Source organism: Cetorhinus maximus, chromosome 24, assembly GCF_964194155.1.
Source record: "Cetorhinus maximus chromosome 24, sCetMax3.hap1.1, whole genome shotgun sequence".
NCBI classification, from domain to species: Eukaryota; Metazoa; Chordata; class Chondrichthyes; order Lamniformes; family Cetorhinidae; genus Cetorhinus; species Cetorhinus maximus.
Window position 1 is genome coordinate 20,832,148 of NC_135902.1, and position 20,948 is coordinate 20,853,095.

Here is a 20,948-nt window from a genome sequence, read left to right on the forward strand (position 1 = left end):
CTTGGTGTTGTATTTGACCCTGTTGTACTTGAGCTTCAACCACACATCTGCACCATCACCAACACTGCCTATTTCCATCTCTGTGACATCACCCAGCTCCATCCCACCCCAGCTCATCTGCTGCTGAAATTCCCATTCATGCCATTGTTACCTCTAAACTCAACTATTCCTATGCACTCCTGGTTGGCCTCCCACATTCTACCTTCTGTAAACTTGAGATCATGCAAAGCTGTGCTGTCTGTGTCCTTACTCACACCAAGCCCAACTTACCCATTGCGCTGACTGACACTGGCTCCCTGTTAAACAATGCCTTGATTTTAAATTTCTCATCCTTGTTTTCAAATCCCTCTCTGGCCTCACCCTTCCAAATCTCTGTAAGCTCCTCCAGCCCTGCAACCCTCTAAGATCTCTGCATTCCTCAATTCTGGCATCTTAAACATCCCCAATTTTGAAGACTCCACAATTGGCAGCTGTGCCTTTCAGTTGTGCAGGCCCCAAGCTCTGGAATTTCCTCCCTAAACCTCTCTGCCTGCCTCTCTCTCTCCTCCACCTCTCCCTAAAACCCACCTTTTGGCCATATGCCCATATGCATTATGTGATTCAATTTCAAATTTTGTTTGATAGTGCTCCTGTGAAGCGTCTTTGAATGCTTTAGTGTTAAAGGCATATATAAATGCGAGTTGTTGTTCTTCATGCTGAGAGGAGGCAGAGATAGAGAGGGCTGAGGCCATGGAGAGATTTGAGCACGAGGATGAGAATTTTAAAATCAAGTCATTACTAGATCAGGAGCCAATGGAGATCAGCAAGTACAAGGAGTCAGAAACATCCTTCCTTAATTTCTAAAGATCCTGATGCATACCCGGCCTTTGTTCCATGGGTAATAGTACCTTCTACTGCCTCACCCAGGTTCCCATTGTTCACACATGATTCTAGACAGAGAATGTCAACCAGCTATTTGCTAATAAGGATACATGGTCAAAACTTTCCCTCTCCCAATAGTGCATGCACACATCTTTCAGTGGGAGTCACTGCAGCCGAAACCCTGGTTGACTGCTCCTCTCCCTATTCCAGGGTACGCTGAATCTGATTAAAGTTCATAACAACTGTTCCAACTGATATCAGTTGACCAGGATCAAAGCTTGGGATTTTCTGATCTACTTGGACCAGATATCCACTTCCATTTCTAAGAAAGCAGGGGATTATCCTTCAGCTCCAGGTCACGGAGTTGTGATCTGCTCCCTTGTTAATCGTCATTATATTGCAGGACTGTAAACTGGGGAACAGGGAAATACTCAGCAATCCAACACAGCAAACATTTCCTCCAACCTCCATACCATCAGAATTAATATTGCTACCAAGCTGCACTTTAAAGGGCTTGTACAGTCATGCATGGTGATGCTAATTGAGGGAGGGTAGGCTTGTAAACTAGGGTCATTATATTTGTTTGATTCTGAAGTTTCTGTTAATATTTCTAATAAATATTATTTTCTAAACTCATTCTTTTTGTCAAAGTATGCTGTATTTTCCCTTCTTGAGAGAATTGGTACATCAGCTGCTGCTTGTAATGTGCCAGTGCCAAACAGTGATTGGATTTCGGGGTGAGGGGTACAGGAGGCGGAAGGATGTCAGTCTGTGCCTGTTGCTCTCTTGCTCCAGGATCTTGTTGGAGATCTTCCTCAGCAGAGCAGTTGGGAGCAGAAACTCAGGATGCGGGGCATCACCAGCAGGAGTCTGGATCTCAACAGCCAACACCATGAAGGCACACATCCAGAAACCCTACAACCAAACATCTGAGAAAGGTTCAATCCTAGACCCAAGAATCTGATAGATGTTCGAACCTACAGACAGAAATCTGACAAACTGTTGCTGAATACATGCAAAGTATGAGAAACATTAGCACTACACCCAGAAATCTGGCAGATATTGAAACCTACGGCAAAGATCTGAAAGATTGTCAGAAAGACTCTATACTGAAAAATCTGACAGATATTCAAATCTACTAGATATCTTAGTGTGTCAATTCTACCCTTACAGATCTGACAGATGATGGACCCTTCATCCCAATATCTGAAGATGATCCTCCCTACACCCACTTATCCAACAGAGGCTTGATTCTACACTCAGACCTGTCAGATTTTTTATCCTACACCCAGAGAATGAAATATAAACTTCTGCAAACAGATCTGATGGATAGCCGACCCTACTCCCAGAATTCAGACAGATGTTGCTCCATGCATCCAGAGATCTGACATGTTCCACCCAGGAGCCTCCAAAGTCTGACTCTATATAGAAAGATCTGACAGGTGTTGGATGCTACAATCAGGGATCTGACAAATGTTTGATGTTATACTGAAAGATCTGACAGATGCTCGACCTGACACACAGATCTGATAGATATTGCATTCAATACCAATCTCAGAGCACTGACACACTGGGCTAGTGGATTAGCTAGCAACGCCCACAGTGCATCTCCCTCCAAAACGTACTCACTTGTGAACAAGGCCCTTGCCATCTGTGACTTGTTATGGATGTTCACGTTGACATCGTAGCCATGATGGAGAAATGGCTGAAGGCCGATGACACTTATGCTCTTTTGAAGTTTTCCCATCTGGCTATGTCTTCCACCACTTTCTCCTCTCAAACCACCGAAGTGGTGATGCAGCCACTTATCACCAAATCATAGTTTGCTCTCTCGACTACCTTCTCCTCCTTTGAGCATCTCATCTTGTTCCACTCTTCACTTAAAATGTTTGCCCTCCCAAATATGATACCAAGTTTCTAATTGAGATATCTCTTCCCTCCCTCACCCTCTGCACTGAGCAAATTCTCATCCTTGGCGATTCAATTTCCATCTGAACTCCTCTTGCTCTCTTTTCTAAGTTCTCTGCCCTTCTTTCCTCCTTAAATCTCTCTCCCCATATAAACTCTCCTATCCATATTCACGGCTACCCTCTCAGTCTCACTATCTCACATGGCCTTGCTACTCCCATTGTGATTGTCACAGATAAGGCCATCTCTGACCACTTCCTTGTATCCTTTCCTACAAACCCCATTTTCCCCTACAAACCCTGCTTCTTCTGTGGGCACTACTGGATAAAGCTTTCCCTCAAATCGCTTACCACACCACTGCATCTTCAAATTCCTATCTTACTAGCTTTTGGCACTTCATTTATTATGATGTTTCTGCAGCTGCTGATCTGCTAAATTACAGCCTCTCCTAGACCTAAGATGCCCCTTTCCCCATTAAAACCAATAATGTCTCTCTCACCAAAGCCTTGGGAACACCAAAGCCATTGTTTTATATCCCTGTCATGAGCTCTGTTTTAGCTACTGACCATCGCTTTTACTGACAACTATCTGAAGCTGAGCCAGATTGTTTGTCTGCTCAGTGTTGTGTTTGACCCAAGAGGAGGTCCCAGCCACATATTGTTCCACTTCAACCTCTGACATTCTTTCGACCTTACCACCAAGAGATCGGACATGTGTTCAACCCTAAACCTACAGAGATCTGACAGATGCTCCACCCTACGCCTACAGACATCTGACATATGCTCAATTCTATACCCAATCATTTCATACCTCGAATGGGGCAAACACCAACAATATTTGGAACAGTATGCCCGAGTCTCCCCATCTTCCCCTAAAGGTGCTGGCAGCTTTGGGTAGGATTACACAGGTCCCAATAGACCTCCACAGCCAACAGACTTCTGCAGGGAATCACTGAATGGGAGCTGTAAGCAGGAGACTTCCCTCCGTAGGCCAGGGGCATGCTGTGACAGCACAGGCCAGGGCTGGAAATACCTGTTCATCTCAATGTAACATAGAGGATCTCCTTTGAAGAAGTCAAGTGGCAGTGTTAATAATAAAATTTAATTGAGTACAATCACCCCCAGGGGAACAAAACCTGCAGCCTTTGGTTCTACCACGCTCTTTGAAGAATTTATTTGCTTAAATAATGAGAACAGTGTGCAAACAATACACGTAAAGAGTACAGATATCATCACTTAAGAGACAATATGACAATATAAATAAGAATTGCGTAACTTGGCAAAATAAACTAGACAGATAGATACTGGGTCCTTAAAGGTCCTTACAGCTAAGTAAATTCAAAAAGGTTACTTGAAGAGAATCCTTCCCCCTTAAGATTCCTTAAGTTACAACAGTGAAGTACTTTCTAAAGTGCTATTACATATCTGTTAACATCAGGTACTGAGTCAGGTAACACAATGGAGTCAAACACCACCACACACAGAGGAAAGTATGTGGCAAAGGCCCCTGTACAATACAGGAAACAGGGTACTAACTGTCCCCAAGTAATAATGCTTTAAAAACATTTAAAACTTCTGTTCATTAAGTGAGGGATGTTAGTGTTGGTGGACGGAGCATTAACCATTCCAGGCAGCCAGTGACAGTATCAAGCACTCCCAAGGACAGGTACAGCATGGGTTAGATGTGGAGAAAAGCTCCCTCTACACTGTCCCATCAAACACTGCCAGGGTAGGTATAGCTCAAAGGTGCTGGGGTTATACTTCCCATGTATGGCCCATGAATCAGCAGTAACTCCCCACCTCTCTAGCCTAGGATCACTGCCCCAGTTGCTTTCAGTTAACAGCCCAAACTAGTTGGTGAAACTTAGGACTGTCCTAATGTGTACGGCTCAATAGTTTAAAAGCTGGGTAGTGTATTCATCCACCGAACTATACAGAGCAAATCCTAACTAACATACTGAAAACAACAAATTTATGATAATCCAAAGATCTGTTAAACAGAACTCTAAGGATATTGGAAAAAAAATAATCAACTTACGGTACATTCAAGGTCAGAATTCAATCTTTTCGAGTTTTTTATAATTAGATTCCTGAAGTATCTCTGTTTTTTAACATTACAGTTAGTGTTTATGTTATATGTGGAGTGACAGAATACCACAACTCAAAGGGCAGTGCTATCACTAGGTTCTTGGCAATGGCGAGCCTATTTGTACTAATTGTTAAGATAATTCGCAAAAAAAAAGGGGGGAGATGAGACATTTGACAAGTTACGATTTGGGGTGTACTTCCTGAAAGGTTGTTGGAAGCATTTTAATAATTACTTTCAAAAGGGAACTGAAAAGAGGAAATTTGCAGAGCTACACGGACAGAGCAGGGAGGGTGGGACTAATTGGATAGCTCTTTCAAAGAACTGGCACAGCACAAATAGGCTGAATGACCTCTTTCATGCAGCATCAATTTATGATTAACATCCGTGAAAAACACCCAACAACTTGTGTTTGCGTAGAGCTGATAAATATAAACCAACATTTGAAGAGGAGAGAATAGGACAAGCTGTAACAGGAGAGGTGGCCAAATGCTTTAAACTAAAAGAAGCATCAAGGGGGAGGGTATATAACAAGTGTGGACATAGACATTTAGAAGATCTGGCACTGAGTGAGAGGACTGAAGGAAGAGGGACAATGGGGTGGGGTGGGGTGGGGGGTGCAGAGTTGGCAGATTGCAGGGTGCAAACAGGGTTGAAGTGAGCTGGAGCAAAGCTTCTGGGCATTCATCTAAGGGGTAGCGAGAGCAGGTTAGTGCAGTAGCTTCATCAGTGATGGGTTCCGCTTGAGGAGGTCTATTAAAGGACCTCACTCTGTTAAAGTGTGGAGGGTTCATTTTTAAATTCTGTAGTGTATTGCCATTAAACTAATGCAACCCAGTGACAGCCTGCAGTACAAATAGGTTACTGAACTTTAGTAGCAAACATTCTATACTTAACATCTACATTAACTAGTGGTATAAGTGGAGACATTCAACATATAAACAATAATAATGTAACTACAACATGAACTAAGCTGAGACAAACTCAACCAGTTTAACGTGCGGTTTACGTAATATTTTTCAATGTCGCAGCCTCCAGTGAGAGGTGTGAAGTGTGTGAGTAGTTTAGACATTGGGAAAAAAGAAAAACTAGGACAAACTGAGATCAAATACTGACTAACATAAAAATTCTGGCCAGAACACTAAGTGAGATTGCTTTCCTATTGTTGCTCCCCTCTCCCTCAGACAGTACGCCCTGTGCTGGGGTACAATCCCACACTCCCCATCCCATGGCTACCAGGTTCCCACACTCCCCTCTCCCTCAGACACCGCCCCTACGCTGGAGTATCAATCCCACACTCCCCTCTCCCTCAGACACTACCCCTGTGCTATGGTACAATCCCACACTCCCCTCTCCCTCGGACACTGTCCCTGTGCTGTGGTACAATCCCACACTCCCCTCTCCCTCGGACACTGTCCCTGTGCTGTGGTACAATCCCACACTCCCCTCTCCCTCGGACACTGTCCCAGTGCTGTGGTACAATCCCACACTCCCCTCTCCCTCGGACACTGCCTGTGCTGTGGTACAATCCCACACTCCCCTCTCCCTCAGACACTGCCCCTACGCTGGAGTACCAATCCCACACTCCCCTCTCCCTCGGACACTGTCCCTGTGCTGTGGTACAATCCCACACTCCCCTCTCCCTCGGACACTGCCCCTGTGCCGGGGTACAATCCCACACTCCCCAATCCACGGCTACCAGGTTCCCACATTCACCTCGCCCTCATGGCCATCCAGTAACCATGGGTAAGGGCAGTCCGGTGAGCATACAGTGACTGGCAGACAACAAACCCATCCTGTTTTAAAGAGTTCAACCCTTCCCTTAAAGTAACAGGTAAGAGTGATGTCGCATAAATGTGTTACACACACACACACACACACACACACACACACAGACCTATCATCATCAAAAGCTATGGCCTCCTTTGTCAACAGTTGTTTTGACCATAGATGGCATTGCAGCTGCTCCCTGTGCTCACCCAACATTCACACATCCACTTTCCAGTGGAGGGGAGGGAAGTGGAGGAGTGGCGTGTCACTGGGGCCAGGGGTCTGGGTGGAATTTCTCATCACCCTAACTCAGGTGCAATAGTAACTGTTGCTTGTAGGGCTGGTGAAGACGATAGGTGCTGCCTTACCAACTGAACCATCAAAGGGGTTGAGGGGAAACTGTTGCCTTTCATTCAGTAAAAGTAGTGACAAGACAGTCTGTCCCAGACTAAAGCCCCAAACACAGAACAGTGAAGGGACGAGGGACCGGGGAGCGGTTCTGGCTCAGGCTGACTTGGTCATTTAGTCAGTGACTGGGACAGGGGTGTTTCTGGCTCGGTCAGTGATGGGCACTGCCCACAATCCTATCAGGCACACTTCTTGTGGCAGCAGTGGGTGTGAAGAGCAGGTAAGATTAGGTTAGATAAAGAGGTGCAGAAACCAGCTGTCAGATTGAGAATTAAAATGGAAAGAAATTTGGCCAAAGTGTTTTCTCGTTTCAATTTGGCTCCTTAAACCCGCTGAATTTCAAAGAGCTTCACGTCTGTGTCATACCAGATGGGTGGGTCAACATTCCTGCGGAAACAAACAGAAAGGACAGAATGAGTGTAGCCCACTCTTGCGTGTGAGTGCAGCCCTTCACTGGAAAAATATGTGGTCACCCCTCACATTTACAGGCCTACCTGTAAATCTTATCAGGTGAGTTTCAGGGGTCAAGGACATTCCAGGCTGATCTTTCATGACCGAACTGCCAGATGAGGCGCCCCCATCCGCCCTCTAAGGTGGACATAAGAGACCCCACTGCACTATTAAGGCAGTTCTCCTCGATGTCCTGGTCAATATTTATCCCTCAAACAACATCGCTAAAACAGATTATATGGTCATTTATCTCAACGCTGTTTATGGGGTCTTGTTGTGTTCAAATTAACTGCCATATTTCTGACATGACAACAAGGGCCACACTGCTAAAGTAAAGGTTGATTGGGGGGGGCGGGGGGGAATAGTCAATACTGAGGACAAATACAACAAAATACAGAAGGACATGAATAAACTTGCAGAATGGGAAAATAATTGGCAAATGAAATCGACAGAGATAAATGTGAGATGGTACATTTTGGTAAGTAAAATAGGGAGATCGCTTGCTATTTGGAAGGTGCAAGTTTTGGTGGGTTAAAGGAACAATGGAATCTTGGAGTGCAAATACACGACTCTCTAAAAATTGTGCAACAAGTTAGCAAGGCCATAAAAAATAATAAACCCAGCACTAGGCTTTATTTCTAGAAGGATAGAATTAAAAAGTAGGGAAGTGATGCTAAATCTGTATCAAATCTTGGTGCAATTCTGGTCACCACTTTATTAAAAGGATGTAGAGACACAGGGAAGGGCCCAGAGAAGATTAAGGATGATACCAGAAATGTGTGGGTATACATACCAGGAAAGGATTGACAGGCTGGGTCTCTTCTTTTGAAAAAAGGAGGCTGAGGAGTGACCTAACAGAAGTGTTTAAAATTATGAAAGGTTTTGATAGAGTGAATACAAGAGAGAATGTTTCCTTTTGAGGGGGAAGAGCATAGCTAGAGGCCATCAATATTAAATAGTCGCCAGGTACTCCAATAAGGAATGCAGAAGAAACTTCTTTACCCAGTGGTTAGAATGTGGAACTCGTTACCAAGGGGACAGGTTGAAGCAAAAAGTATAGGTGCATTTAAGGGAAAGCTAGACAAGCAATTGAGGGAGAAGGGTACATTGTAGGTAGTTCCAATGGTAGATTTAGATGAGGAAAAGTGGGAGGAGGGTCAACTGCAGCATAAACACTGGCATGGACAGCCTGGGTCGGATGGCCTGTTTCTGTTCCATGTTTTCTATGTAAAGAGTAAATACAATTTCCAGGAGGACAGGATGTAGAAACTGGGTTGCAATCACTGTCCAGGTGGACACAGTCTGAGAGTTCCACACATTACTTGAGAAGACAACACACCAGATGGTAAGGAGCTGCTCACCTCAGGTAAATGACTCCCCACATGTACGTGCGGAACCACATGGCAGTGCCAGAGTTGGCCTGGTATTTGCGAATAAGGATCGGATGTGGCACAGGGAGTAAGCCCACCAGTGTGCCATGCTGCAGGAACTTCAGGATCTCCGACTCATCGGTCAAACCTCTGCAGTCAAACAGGAACAGGTCACATTTTAGAAACAGTTTGCAGACTTTTATAGCAGTGCTATCTCTCCCCACATTCCCATTGTTTCTTCCTAATACCAGGGCACAGCTCCCTGGGTGGTGACATTGCTCCATCAATCACAAATATCAAAACTGAGATGGATAATTTTGTTAGGCAAAGGTATCAAGAGTTATAAAGAAAAGACAGGCAAATGGAGTCAAAATGCAGACCAACCATGAATGGAGGAATTGGTTCAAGGAGATGAGTGGTCTCCTCCTGTTCCCGTTTTGCACACAAGGATATTGGCAGGCTATTTATCTCTCAAGGATATCATAGCCGACCCCAGAACCTGGCCGCACCCGAAAACCACACGCACAATTTTCAACACAATTCAGTGAAGAGCTTTCTCTCTTCCTAGCACAAGAATGCAGAGCTTCACTGCAGTACCCTTAAAGTTACTAATCCTTAACAGTGTGAATAAACTGTTAATACTGCTAGAGATACAGTCAGTGACACAGAGCACTGCGTGGAGGGGTTACGAGTAACAGGGCGAGAGTCAATGGAAATACAGGTGCAGTAACACAGGGTTCTGGGAGGTAGATTACCGAATGACAGGGTGAGGGAGCTGGATTATCAGTCATAAATTTCTACTCTATGCTGAATTGATAGTATGAAACTAGATGTGCGCAAATCTCAACTCCCCCATTTGCTAATAAGAAAATCCATACTCAATTTAAACAAAAATATCTCACATATTTCACTGGTTTGGAATTAGTTTAAACGCCCTTTTAAAGGAGGAGGGCTGATTGGTCTCCTTTTCCACATAGCCTCCCTTTAAGAGTCTCAGTGCCTTTAATAATGCAATGAGAAACCTTTTTCTTGATGAAATTATCTTTTCTCAGGAGCAAATCACTGGTGCATGACATGTTAACCCATATTCCACTGTCTTTAATTCTCGCTCTCCTTGTCCTGAAGCTATCGATACCTCACCTTATCTCCTCCACAGTGAATCTAGCCAGTGCACAGGAAACGACAAGGACAGAGCTTGACTCTTCGAAAATGGGGGGCGGGTTGTCACACCCAGTCTAGCCCTCTCCCAGCACCCATGTACAAATGCTTAACTGCAGCATTGAGGGTGCGGGGGCGGGGGGGAGATGCGGAAGTGTCAGATGGTGAGCAGGAGCAAGACCGCCCAACTCAAATCCCCTCCATTTGAGACATTCACTGGGAATACGGAGGCCAGTCCTAGCACCCAGATCACTGTCTGACCAGGAATGAGCTCCTTTAACATCGACCAAGAATCAAATCTGGGGCCAGCCAGTTTCAAGGTTCAGTGTCGTGCTGCCTCAGCCATCGAACTATCTGATACGCCACTATGTAATCTGGTTCTCTCTTGACTCTAATGCAATCAATTATTGCTGACTATTGAACACCCTGGCTGCTAGTTTTCTAGCATTTTATCAAGCTGATTGGCAGGTCTGTTACTAGTGAAAGAGTCACCACAATAAGAGCCAACACCACGGTAACATCAAATCGAATGGCAAGTTAAAATGAATTTTGACAAGACTAAAATTTAGAATTGTTTTATTATGGATTAACAATAAGGGACATTCATGCTGCTAACTCCCATCAAGCAGTGATTTTCTAGTTATATCTCCGAGGAGTGTGAAAAGCCCAGAGATGCTCATCCTGCAGCCAACTATTGTTAGTGCACATGCTTACTTGTCAATGCAGATCTTCTCCACTTGTGGGACCAGAACCTGCAACAGGCGCATGATTGTTTGAAGGGGGAGTTTGGATTTCCATGATATTACCTGCAGGTTAAATGTCACACACAGTGAGGGCAGGGTTAGTACCATGCAAGGGCAGACATGCACAGACAATTAAAGAACACAGCAAACTTCAAAGGGTTAAACTCCAGAGATAGGACAGTCAACAAAACATCAGCAACAAGGTCAAAGCTCACTGAGTCTGGTTAGAAAGTAACAGCTCGTGACTCAGCACTTCATGGGGTCACACTCTGTCCCTTCACCTCTGGTATCTATGATCCAACCCAGCCTATATTGGAAAGTATTAATTTGCTGGTGGGGGGTGAGGCCCCTCAGCACAAAGCTGCCCTAATTCAAACCAAAGTTTAGTCTCAGTTACACTGAAAATCTCTCTACTCTTTCCCAATCACCTGCCTCAGATCCTAAACTAGGCTAGTGTAGACCAATGGGGAACTCAGATGAGGATAATTGAGAATCCAGATGTGCAAAATTGAGAATCCAGATGTGGTGAATTGTATTTGCACTTTGGTAAAAAAAAGAGTAAGACATTGTCATCATGTGATCTCAATGCCCTCATTTGCACAGCCTATGCATGTGAACTTAACTATTTAACCTTTTTAACATTTTTCCAACACACAGGGCTAAAACTCAGAATGTCTTAGTCTTTTAAATCATTGTGGCTGCTTTGCTTCCTTGATCACTGACTGGTGGTAGATGTTTAAGTAAATATATCCAGGTGTGAAATTCTTTTACCTGCACTGTGAGAGTGCATGTAAAGTGGTTTCTCCTAACATTAATCCATGTGGTTAAAACAGTGTGGCTATAAGTTCACCCATGGTTAGTCAGAGATTTCCACTGGGTACTAAGCTGGAAGACCAGCCTTCACACCAGCACAACTTTTTCCTATTTCCTCCCTCAGGCTATCACTCTGCAGCCTCCTTGAATGAGACTGTTAATCAGCACTATATTACGTGATGCAGATTTGAGGTCGCTGAGGACTGGGCTGATACCCCTCTGACTCATTCTACATAGACCTGGAGAGTCCATAGAGCCAACCCATCACCCTATGCTGGGCTCAAACAAGATCCCAGAAGTAAAGTCCAGGTAAAGCTGCTGTGCCACCCCAATGCTGAATATTAAAACTAACAACCTCTAGCCAATATCAAATCATTTCAGTCTTTATAATATTGCAAAAATGTTGTTGCTCTGTAGAATTAGTAAAGTGGCCAAGCAGTATGTGAGAATGTGATGCATTCTGGGCCACCTGGCAGCAACTGGGATCAGCACTGCCATCTTGTGCTGCATGGGCCGTTCAGCAGAAGTTAATTCTCCAACACTTTCCAGTTAAGCTGAAAGGCGATCAACCCGAAACATTAACTCTGCTTCTCTCTCCACAGATGCTGCCTAACCTGCTGGGTATTTCCAGCACTTTCTGTTCTTAGTTCATATTTCCAGCATCTGCAGTATTTTGTTGTACCCGGGAGTCAGGGGCTTTACACCCAATGAGTAATTGAGTTGGGGAATATGTTACCAGGGAAAGACAACAAAGTGATGTGTATAAATGGGGTCAAGGGGCATTTAAATAGGTTTCTGGACAAAGAGGGATTGAGGGATCTGGTGAGAAGGGGCTGGAAAATATGGTGGGAGGAAATGAGGGATATAATAAGCAAGTGTGGAAGTGGAGGGGTGAAGGATATAGTGAGGTGGGGATGATGAATATGTTGTGTTGGGTAGGTGGAGGTGAGGGATACGGCGAGTTGGGTAGGTGGGGGTGAAGAATATGGTGAGGTGGGTAGGTGGGGCAAGGGATATGGTGAGCTTGGTAGGTGGAGGGTAGGGATATGATGAGGTGGGTAGGTGAGGGATATGGTGAGGTGGGTAGGTGGAGGGTAGGGATATGATGAGGTGGGTAGGTGAGGGATATGATGAGGTGGGTAGGTGAGGGCGAGGGATATGGTGAGGTGGGTAGGTGGAGGGTAGGGATATGATGAGCTGGGTAGGTGAGGGATATGGTGAGGTGGGTAGGTGGAGGGTAGGGATATGGTGAGGTGAGTGGGTGGGAATGAGGGATATGGTGAGGGTGAAGGATATGGTGAGGTGGGTAGATGGGGGCAAGGGATATGGTGAGATGGGTAAGTGGTGGTGAGTGATATGGTGAGGTGGGTAGGTGGGGGGGGTGAGGCTTATGGTGAGAAGGGTAGGTGGGGGTGAGTGATATGGTGAGGTGGGTAGGTGGGGTCGAGGGAAAAGGTGAGGTGGGTAGGTGGGGGCGAGGGAAAAGGTGAGGTGGGTAGGTGGGGGTGGGGGATATGGTGAAGGTGAAGGATATGGTGAGGTGGGTAGGTGAGGCTGAGGATGTGGTGAGGTGGGTAGATGGGGGCGAGGGATATGGTGAGATGGGTAAGTGGTGGTGAGTGATATGGTGAGAAGGGTAGGTGGGGGTGAGTGATATGGTGAGGTGGGTAGGTGGGGTCGAGGGAAAAGGTGAGGTGGGTAGGTGGGGGTGAGGGAAAAGGCGAGGTGGGTAGGTGAGGGTGGGGGATATGGTGAGGTGGGTAGGTGGGGGCAAGGGATATGGTGAGATGGGTAGGTGGGGGCGAAGGATATGGTGAGGTGGGGGCAAGAGATATGGTGAGGTGGGGGCGAGAGATATGGTGAGGTGGGTAGGTGGGGGCGAGGGATATGGTGAGGTGGGTAAATGGGGGTGAGGGATATGGTGAGATGGGTAGGTGGAGGCAAGGGATATGGTGAGGTGGGTAGGTGAGGTTAAGGATATGGTGAGGTGGGTAGGTGGGGGCGAATACTGAATATAAAATGGGCCTGTTAGGTCAAGTGGTCTTTACCATCTCTGAAAGTTCTGCTCTTCCAACTGATGGTGCAGCATTCTTGTTAAAGTCACATAGATGCAACAAATAGATAAACAACCCTGGTGCCACATCAAGCACATAAATTATTAACAAACCATATTCTGTTCGGAAAAATATCACTTGCTAGGCTTTCAAGAAAATAACAAAGAAAATAGGCTCATGCAAATACTAAGCCTAAACAAGAAAGATTAAAGCCAGCCACATTTCCATTTGGTCTCTGGTCTTTGTCTCTTGTTCCCTGATGTTCCTCCCCTCTCCTGCAGGCTCAGACTCCTGCTGCAGTACAGTTCCAGATGACAGCACAGTCCTGGTAGGTTCCTCTGGTGCTCAGTCTTCATGTCTGAGCTTAGGTGGTGGCAGTCAGCAGGGTATGCCTGTGGGAGCACTGCAGACAATTCTGATGCTGACACGGATGCTGAGGTCACTGGATGGAGGACAGGATCAGAAATGCTGGCTGAATTTTGAGGTCACCTGAAACATTCCAGGTCTGAGAGATTCAGTTCCTCATTGGATAAATTCTTTTATTGTGTTGCACACAGCCTTTTCCACCTTCCTCCCCCTTCCAGCTTTTCCTTCAATTCAGCTCCACTGATTATGGGGCCAGGAAAGATGCTGGAAGCCCCGTAGACGCTGCCATTGTAAACCATGATTCATATGATGTAGGATGGAGAAGAGTCAAATGCAGCAGAATCAATGTTCACACTGCAAACATTCACTGAATGAACTTGAGTTGTACTGAGCCACACAGAGCAAAAAAGTCACAAATTCAATCTGTGCCCTGTGCTAAAATGGAGGATTACAGCAGGGAAAGCAATAAGAAATGCTACAACTGGTCATCACCCCATGGCTACTGAGAGGGACCTTCCTCATCCCCATCTCGCAGTTCTCTTGACTGCTATCCGGTGACTCACCGAGAACATGGTTGGGTGGACACTGGGAGAGGACATGCTGACAGCTGCTCCATGATATTCCCTCATGATGGAAAAGTCCACCAGCAGTTCTGTAAAAGCAGTGTCTACTGACTACTCACCCAATCAGGGCTCAGTGTCCACTGCCTACTCACCCAATCAGGGCTCGGTCTCCATTGCTTACTCACCCATTCAGGGCTCGGTTTCCACTGCCTACTCACCCAATCAGGGCTCAGTGTCAACTGACTACTCACCCATTCAAGGGCTCGGTGTCCACTGACTACTCACCCAATCAGGGCTCGGTGTCCATTGCCTACTCACCCAATCAGGGCTCAGGGTCAACTGACTACTCACCCATTCAGGGCTCGGTGTCCACTGACTACTCACCCAATCAGGGCTCGGTGTCCATTGCCTACTCACCCAATCAGGGCTCGGTATCCATTGCCTACTCACCCAATCAGGACTCAGTGTCCATTACCTACTCACCCAATCAGGGCTTGGTGTCCATTGCCTACTCACCCAATCAGGGCTTGGTGTCCACTGACTTGCTGATGAGAGACTGGACGGTTTCCTTCTTCTCTCTGGGTTTCGTGGAATTGCCTCCTGTACAGGAGTAAAAATGGATCAAGTTAAACAGCAGACGAGTCCAGAACAGAATAGATTACAAACATCCCTACAATAAAATGATTCACATATAAAGATGTTTCCTGAAAGGCCAGATTTTCACTGGTTTATGGACTTTATTCACGTTAAAATTGGGTTGGAGTTCCAGAATATTTCAGTCAGTAACTGAACGAATGAAATATGAGCAAATCTACCATCTAAAATTGACTCCACTCTCTTCCTCCTGTCACCTTGATTTGCTCACATTGAGCTAGCTGTGCCTGGTACGCAGCTGAGTTGTAAAAACGAGGCAGGTCCTGGGGTGAGCCACACAGCGTACTGAGTGCAATAGATATTTTTCAGACAGCACAGAGACTGAGTGGAACATCGTCTAGTCTGACACGACTGTACTGTACTCCACTGTGAGACAATGATGCATCTGTATCCATCAGTACTGTACCCCAATTTGTTTGCAGCCTAAAGTGATACATCCAGACCTGAGGCAAGTTTAGAAGCAGTGGATCTCTAATTATACAGATTGATGTGTTCACAGTTCCAGTGAACAGAGCCAGGTAATTTACTAATATTGCTTCCTGTGGTGCGCCGATTTCTTGGTATGCATTCCTGGATGATAGGGCTCCATACTGGGACTGCAAATTCTCTAATGTTACCCCAGTATGGAAATCTGACACCATATTTCACTAAGGACACTGACAAGGGTGCAGAATACTTTATGCCAGCTGATTTACGGTTACCTGGGATTCAGGCAATTAAACAGCTCTCATTGTAAATCTTTCTACAGGTTTTCATTGTGATATCTCGTAAAGATATCACTCTTGTATGAAATGATGGAAATGGCAGGATTATTAGCGTGAGTCCACACCTTTGTGATGTGAGGTTGGTGATGGAGATGGCCAATGGTTGACTGTCTCACAATTAACTGGTACTGGGTTTTAAAATATGCCCTCTGTACTGTGCACACACTCAGAGGACTTCCGATAATGAACGGTCACTTAAAACAAAGAGTATGAAGCATTCCACCATCAAACATACTCAAACAGCCTTGAGGCTGTTCCGCCGCCATTCAATTAGATCATAACTGATCTGTATCTCAACTCGTTATTTGCCTCTGCTGCATAATCCTGATACTCTCACCCAACATAAATCTGTCGGTCAGTCCTGAAAGCTCCAACTGACCTCCAATATCCAGTCTTTTGTGGGAGAGGATTCCAGATTTCTACCATCAGCTGTGAAGAAGTGCTTTCTGACATTGCCCCGAAACACTTCACTCTAATTTTAAGGTTACGCAATGTTAAACTTCTGACAGCCAATTAGTGAAGGAGGAGATCAGAAAGTCAATCTTTATTCAGTTTTAAATTTATTCACAAAGTGAAACATTAGAAATGTATAGCTCCTAACTCTACAACCGACCAGTGTCAATAAGTATCTCTTCGTATGTGCTCAAATAATTGTTTAATGAGTGCCCATCACCTCTATATCCTTAACCTTAATTTTTACAATTAACAATGCTCTCTTGTTCTGAACTTGCCCAGAGGAAATAGTTTATTTCCATCTACCCAGTTGAATCCTTTCAACATTTTAAACACATTGATGAAGTCAAATATTTTAAACTAGAGGGAAATACAAGCTAAATTTCTGCAACCTGTCCGCATAATTTAATCCTTTGTATCCACTGAGCTAACAAAGTAGTTTGTACTCTTCATGTAAAATCTATTTCCAGATTTTGGAGTGCAGGGTTGGTGTTGAAAGTCCTCCAAGTCTGAGCATAGTACAGAGGGCATGTTTTAACAGTAACCAGTAAATTGTGACACAGTCAAACCCCATCAACAATCTTTCTATCACAAAGATGTAGACTCGCGTTAATAATCCTACCATTCCCATCATTTTGTACAAGAGTGATACCTTTATGAGATATCACAATGGAAACCTGTAGAAAAATTTACAATGAGAAAGCTGTTTAACTGTCCAAATCCCAGGCAGCCGTAAATCAGCTCATCAGTATCCTCAGTGAAATGTACTGCGGTGTCAGATTTCCATTCTATGTTCCTGCCAATCCACTTCCTCTTGATTAATTAGCGATTGAGCCCCATTCTCCATTTTGTGCAATTGTAATCTGGACCCAATTACACAAATGTCTTTTGGAAAGCTGTCATATTTTCCTCCCCCATTCTAGTTGGTTTTGGATTGTGTTTTGGACTGGCTGCTCAGTTTCTCAGCTCAACACTCTACACATTGGTGGATTAGTCCCACTGACCTCTTACAGTAATACATTCTGATATTGGTTTGCAGTCAACACACTAATGAACACTAGCTCATTATAGCATTCTGTTAACTTTCTTTGAATTGCTTCATCACATTTGGCACTGGAGGTAACTGAACAGTGTGGCATATAAATCCTGTCCTGAATAAGGTAGTGTGGTCATGATGTATGAGATATACAGTCAAGCCAGACTAGACTGGGGGCCTTAAATATAAAATATTCACTAAAAAATCCAAGTGTGAATTCAGGAGAAACTTCTTTACCCAGAGAATGGTTAAAATGTGAACTCAACACAGCAGGGAGTAGATGAGGTGAATAGCATAGATGCATTTAAGGGGAAGCTAGATAAACAACATGTGGAAATTAAAGATTAGAAAAATATGCTGATGGGGTGAGAGGAGGCTCATATAGAATATAAACACTGCCACAGACCAGCCAGGATCATGATAAGGCATTGGAGGCAGAATTCTCACTACTAGTTAGGCCTCAACTTGAGTCAGAAAAAAGTTACACAGGGAGCTGGTAGCTCTCATCGAGGCTTGTCACATCAACAAGATAAATAACAGGTTCAGCATGATCTTTGTCACTAACTGACAATCAATATAGGGAGTGCTTTCTCCTCAAGGGCTAGAAGCTGTGGCAACAATGAGGAGTGTTGGAAATTGATGCAAGCATGTGCTAAAGACCTACATATTATATACTGAATACCCAGGACTTGTTTTTATTCGTTCATTCACAGGATGTGGGCATCGCTGGCTAGGCCAGCATTTATTGCCCATCTCTAATTGCCCTTGAGAAGGTTATGGTTAGACACCTTTTTGAACTGTTGCAATATGTGTAGTGTAAATACAGGAAGTCATTCCCAATTTTGACCCAGCGACAGTGAAGGAATAGTGATATACTTCCAAGTCAGGATGGTGGGGAACTTGCAGCTGGTGGTGTTCCCATGCGCCTGCTGCCCTTGTCCTTCGAAGTGGTGGAAGTGTGGGTTTGGGAGGTGTTGTTGAAGGATCCTTGACGAGATGCTGCAATGCATCTTATAGATGGTACACACCGCAGTCACAGTGTGTCAGTAGTGGAAGGAGTGAATGTTTAAATGGTGGATGGGATGCTGAAAAAGTGGGCTGCTCTGTCCAGATGGTGTCGAGCTTCGAGGGTTGTTACAGCTGCAATCATCCAGGCAAATGGAGAGTATTTCATCACACTCCTGACTTCTGCCTTGACAGCTGGAAGTCAGCTCTTTGATCCATGTTTGGACCAAGACTGTAGCGAGGTCTGGAACCAACTGGTTCTGGCAGAACCCAAACTGAGCATCGGTGATCAAGTTATTGCTGAGTAAGTACCATTTGATAGCACTGCTACTGACACCTTCTATCACCTTGCTGATGATTGAGAGTAGACTATGGTGCAGTAATTGGCCAGATTGGATTTGTCCTGCTTTTTGTGGACAGGACATATCCGGGCAATTCTCCGCATTGTCAGCTAGATATCAGTGTCGTCGTGTACTGGAACAGCTTGGCTAGAGGCGCAGCTAGTTCTACAGCACAAGTCTTCAGTACTACAACTGGGATGCTGTCATGGCTCATAGCCTTTGCGATTGCATAATCTAGGATGACACTCCAGTGCAACACTGAGGGGGAGTGTTGCCCTGCTGGGGGTGCCGCCTTTTAGATGAAATGTTAAACCAACTTCCTGTCTGCACTCTTGAGTGGATATAAAGAATCCCATGGTACTATTTCAGAAAAGAGCAGGGAAGCTATCTGCGGTGTCTTGGTCAATATTTATCCCTCAATCACATCACCAAAACAGATTATCTGGTCATCATCACATTGGGAGCTTGCTTTGTGCAAATTAGCTATCATGTTTCCTACATTTCAACATTGACTGCACTTCAAACATAGTTCATTGACCGTAAAGTGCTTTGGGACATTCTTAGGTCATGAAAGGTGCTATATAAATGCATGTTCTTTCTTTTCTCTCTCTTCTCCTCACCCCCCACCAACCCTCACCATAACTATAGGTCCGAAAGGGGAGAATCACATTGGGGTGGTTATAAAGTATTTGCTAGCTGTCTGGATTGTTTGATTGGGACATTCTTGAGACAACACATTGTCATCTGTGTAATATATTACATAAGATAACGAGACACCGTATATCACAGCTTGAAGAGTTCCCATATTTAGGTTGAGAGTATCTGAATAGTCAGACACTCCTCACCAGTGAGTTCCCAGGCCTGAAACAGTCCACTCAAGAAATATATTATATGTCCCTTCCTCCACCTAGACTACCAAATACCCAGATTCAAGCTGGTTGATAATTCACCCAAGCCTAGCCCAAGTGCCACTTTCCATAACCACTGGTAATTCAACATTTTGGGAATCACAGCTGTGCCTGATCTTGTTCCAATTTTCCATCAGCTACTTAGCACATAATCCAAACTGGCACTTCAGTGCAGTAGTGAGGGAGTTCTGCACCGTCAGAGGTCCCATCTATCCTCTCAGGTGGACCTAAAGGATTTCATGGCACGATTTGAAGAAGAGCATGAAAATTCTCTCTGATGTCCTGGTCAGCATTTATCCCTCAACCAACATCACTAAAATAGATTACCTGGTCATTTACCACATTGCTGTTTGTGGGAGCTTGCTGTGTGCAAACTGACTGCTGCATTTACAACTTACAACAGTGATTACACTTAATAAATGAAATTTATCTTTCTTTATTACTGCAGAGAAAATCACATACAATGGAACGGCCAGTTGAAAACAACAGTTACTCATGAGTCACTGGGTGGACAACTGAAGGCTCAGACTAGGGTGGGGAGGCCATGTGCACAACATCCAACACTTAAAGGTGCAATATTCAACATTGCTTTTCCAGATTGATAATGGGGGTAAGCAATGAGGTAACAAAAGACATCACAATTGGCCAGCAAGTTAATTTGTGAGGAAAGGGTTAGAGATGCTGGATTGGAAAGGTTGGAGTACATTAGTTGAAGTTCAAGATCAGAAAAGGAACAAACAAAATCAATACAAACAAACTACCTGTGGTAAAGGGTTTGCAACTCAGGGAAGTTATAAATCAAATCCGTAAATTACTGTCTGTGGTATAGGGTTCAGAACTCAGGGAACAGGGTTAAAATACAGAAGTGCAGGGAAGTCAGAGAACTTTTTCATCCAAAGTGTCAATCAGCTACAAAATAGGCTATCAGGGGAGGATAGTAAAATGGTCAAAGATTAATAAGATGTGTTTCTGGAGACAGAAGGGATTGCCAGAATGGACTGGAAGATATGGTGAGAAGGGGGATAGAGTGAGAAGGGATTGGGGGTTAGAGTGAGAAGGGGATAATGGGGTTGCTCTATGAAAACGGGTCAGTCTCATTTGGTCTATTGGTTGACTCCTGTTTCTATAGTCTTGGGGTAATAGGATAATTAAGGAATTATTTGCAAAGCTTTAATATAGTCTCTTCAAGCAAATCTTAAAACATTCCAAGGGTTTGAAATGCTTAAAAATTGGAATCG

General features: G+C 44.6%; 1 protein-coding gene across 2 annotated transcripts in view; it reads right to left on the bottom strand.

The window, feature by feature from the left end:
* Nucleotides 1-3,927: 3,927 nt before the first annotated feature.
* Nucleotides 3,928-20,948, bottom strand: part of LOC144699683 (protein HID1) — a 108,564-nt gene continuing 91,543 nt past the window's right edge. Inside the window, exons 17-20 of one of the 2 annotated variants that reach the window (XM_078570821.1) lie at nucleotides 15,066-15,149; nucleotides 10,725-10,816; nucleotides 8,844-9,002; nucleotides 3,928-7,419 (exon numbers count right to left, since the gene is read on the bottom strand). In XM_078570821.1, coding sequence (XP_078426947.1) covers nucleotides 7,356-7,419; nucleotides 8,844-9,002; nucleotides 10,725-10,816; nucleotides 15,066-15,149 — 399 coding nt within the window. In that variant the 3' untranslated portion in view covers nucleotides 3,928-7,355. Of the gene's footprint in view, nucleotides 7,420-8,843; nucleotides 9,003-10,724; nucleotides 10,817-15,065; nucleotides 15,150-20,948 lie in introns of those variants that run through there. The other variant, XM_078570822.1, reaches the window with a different exon arrangement.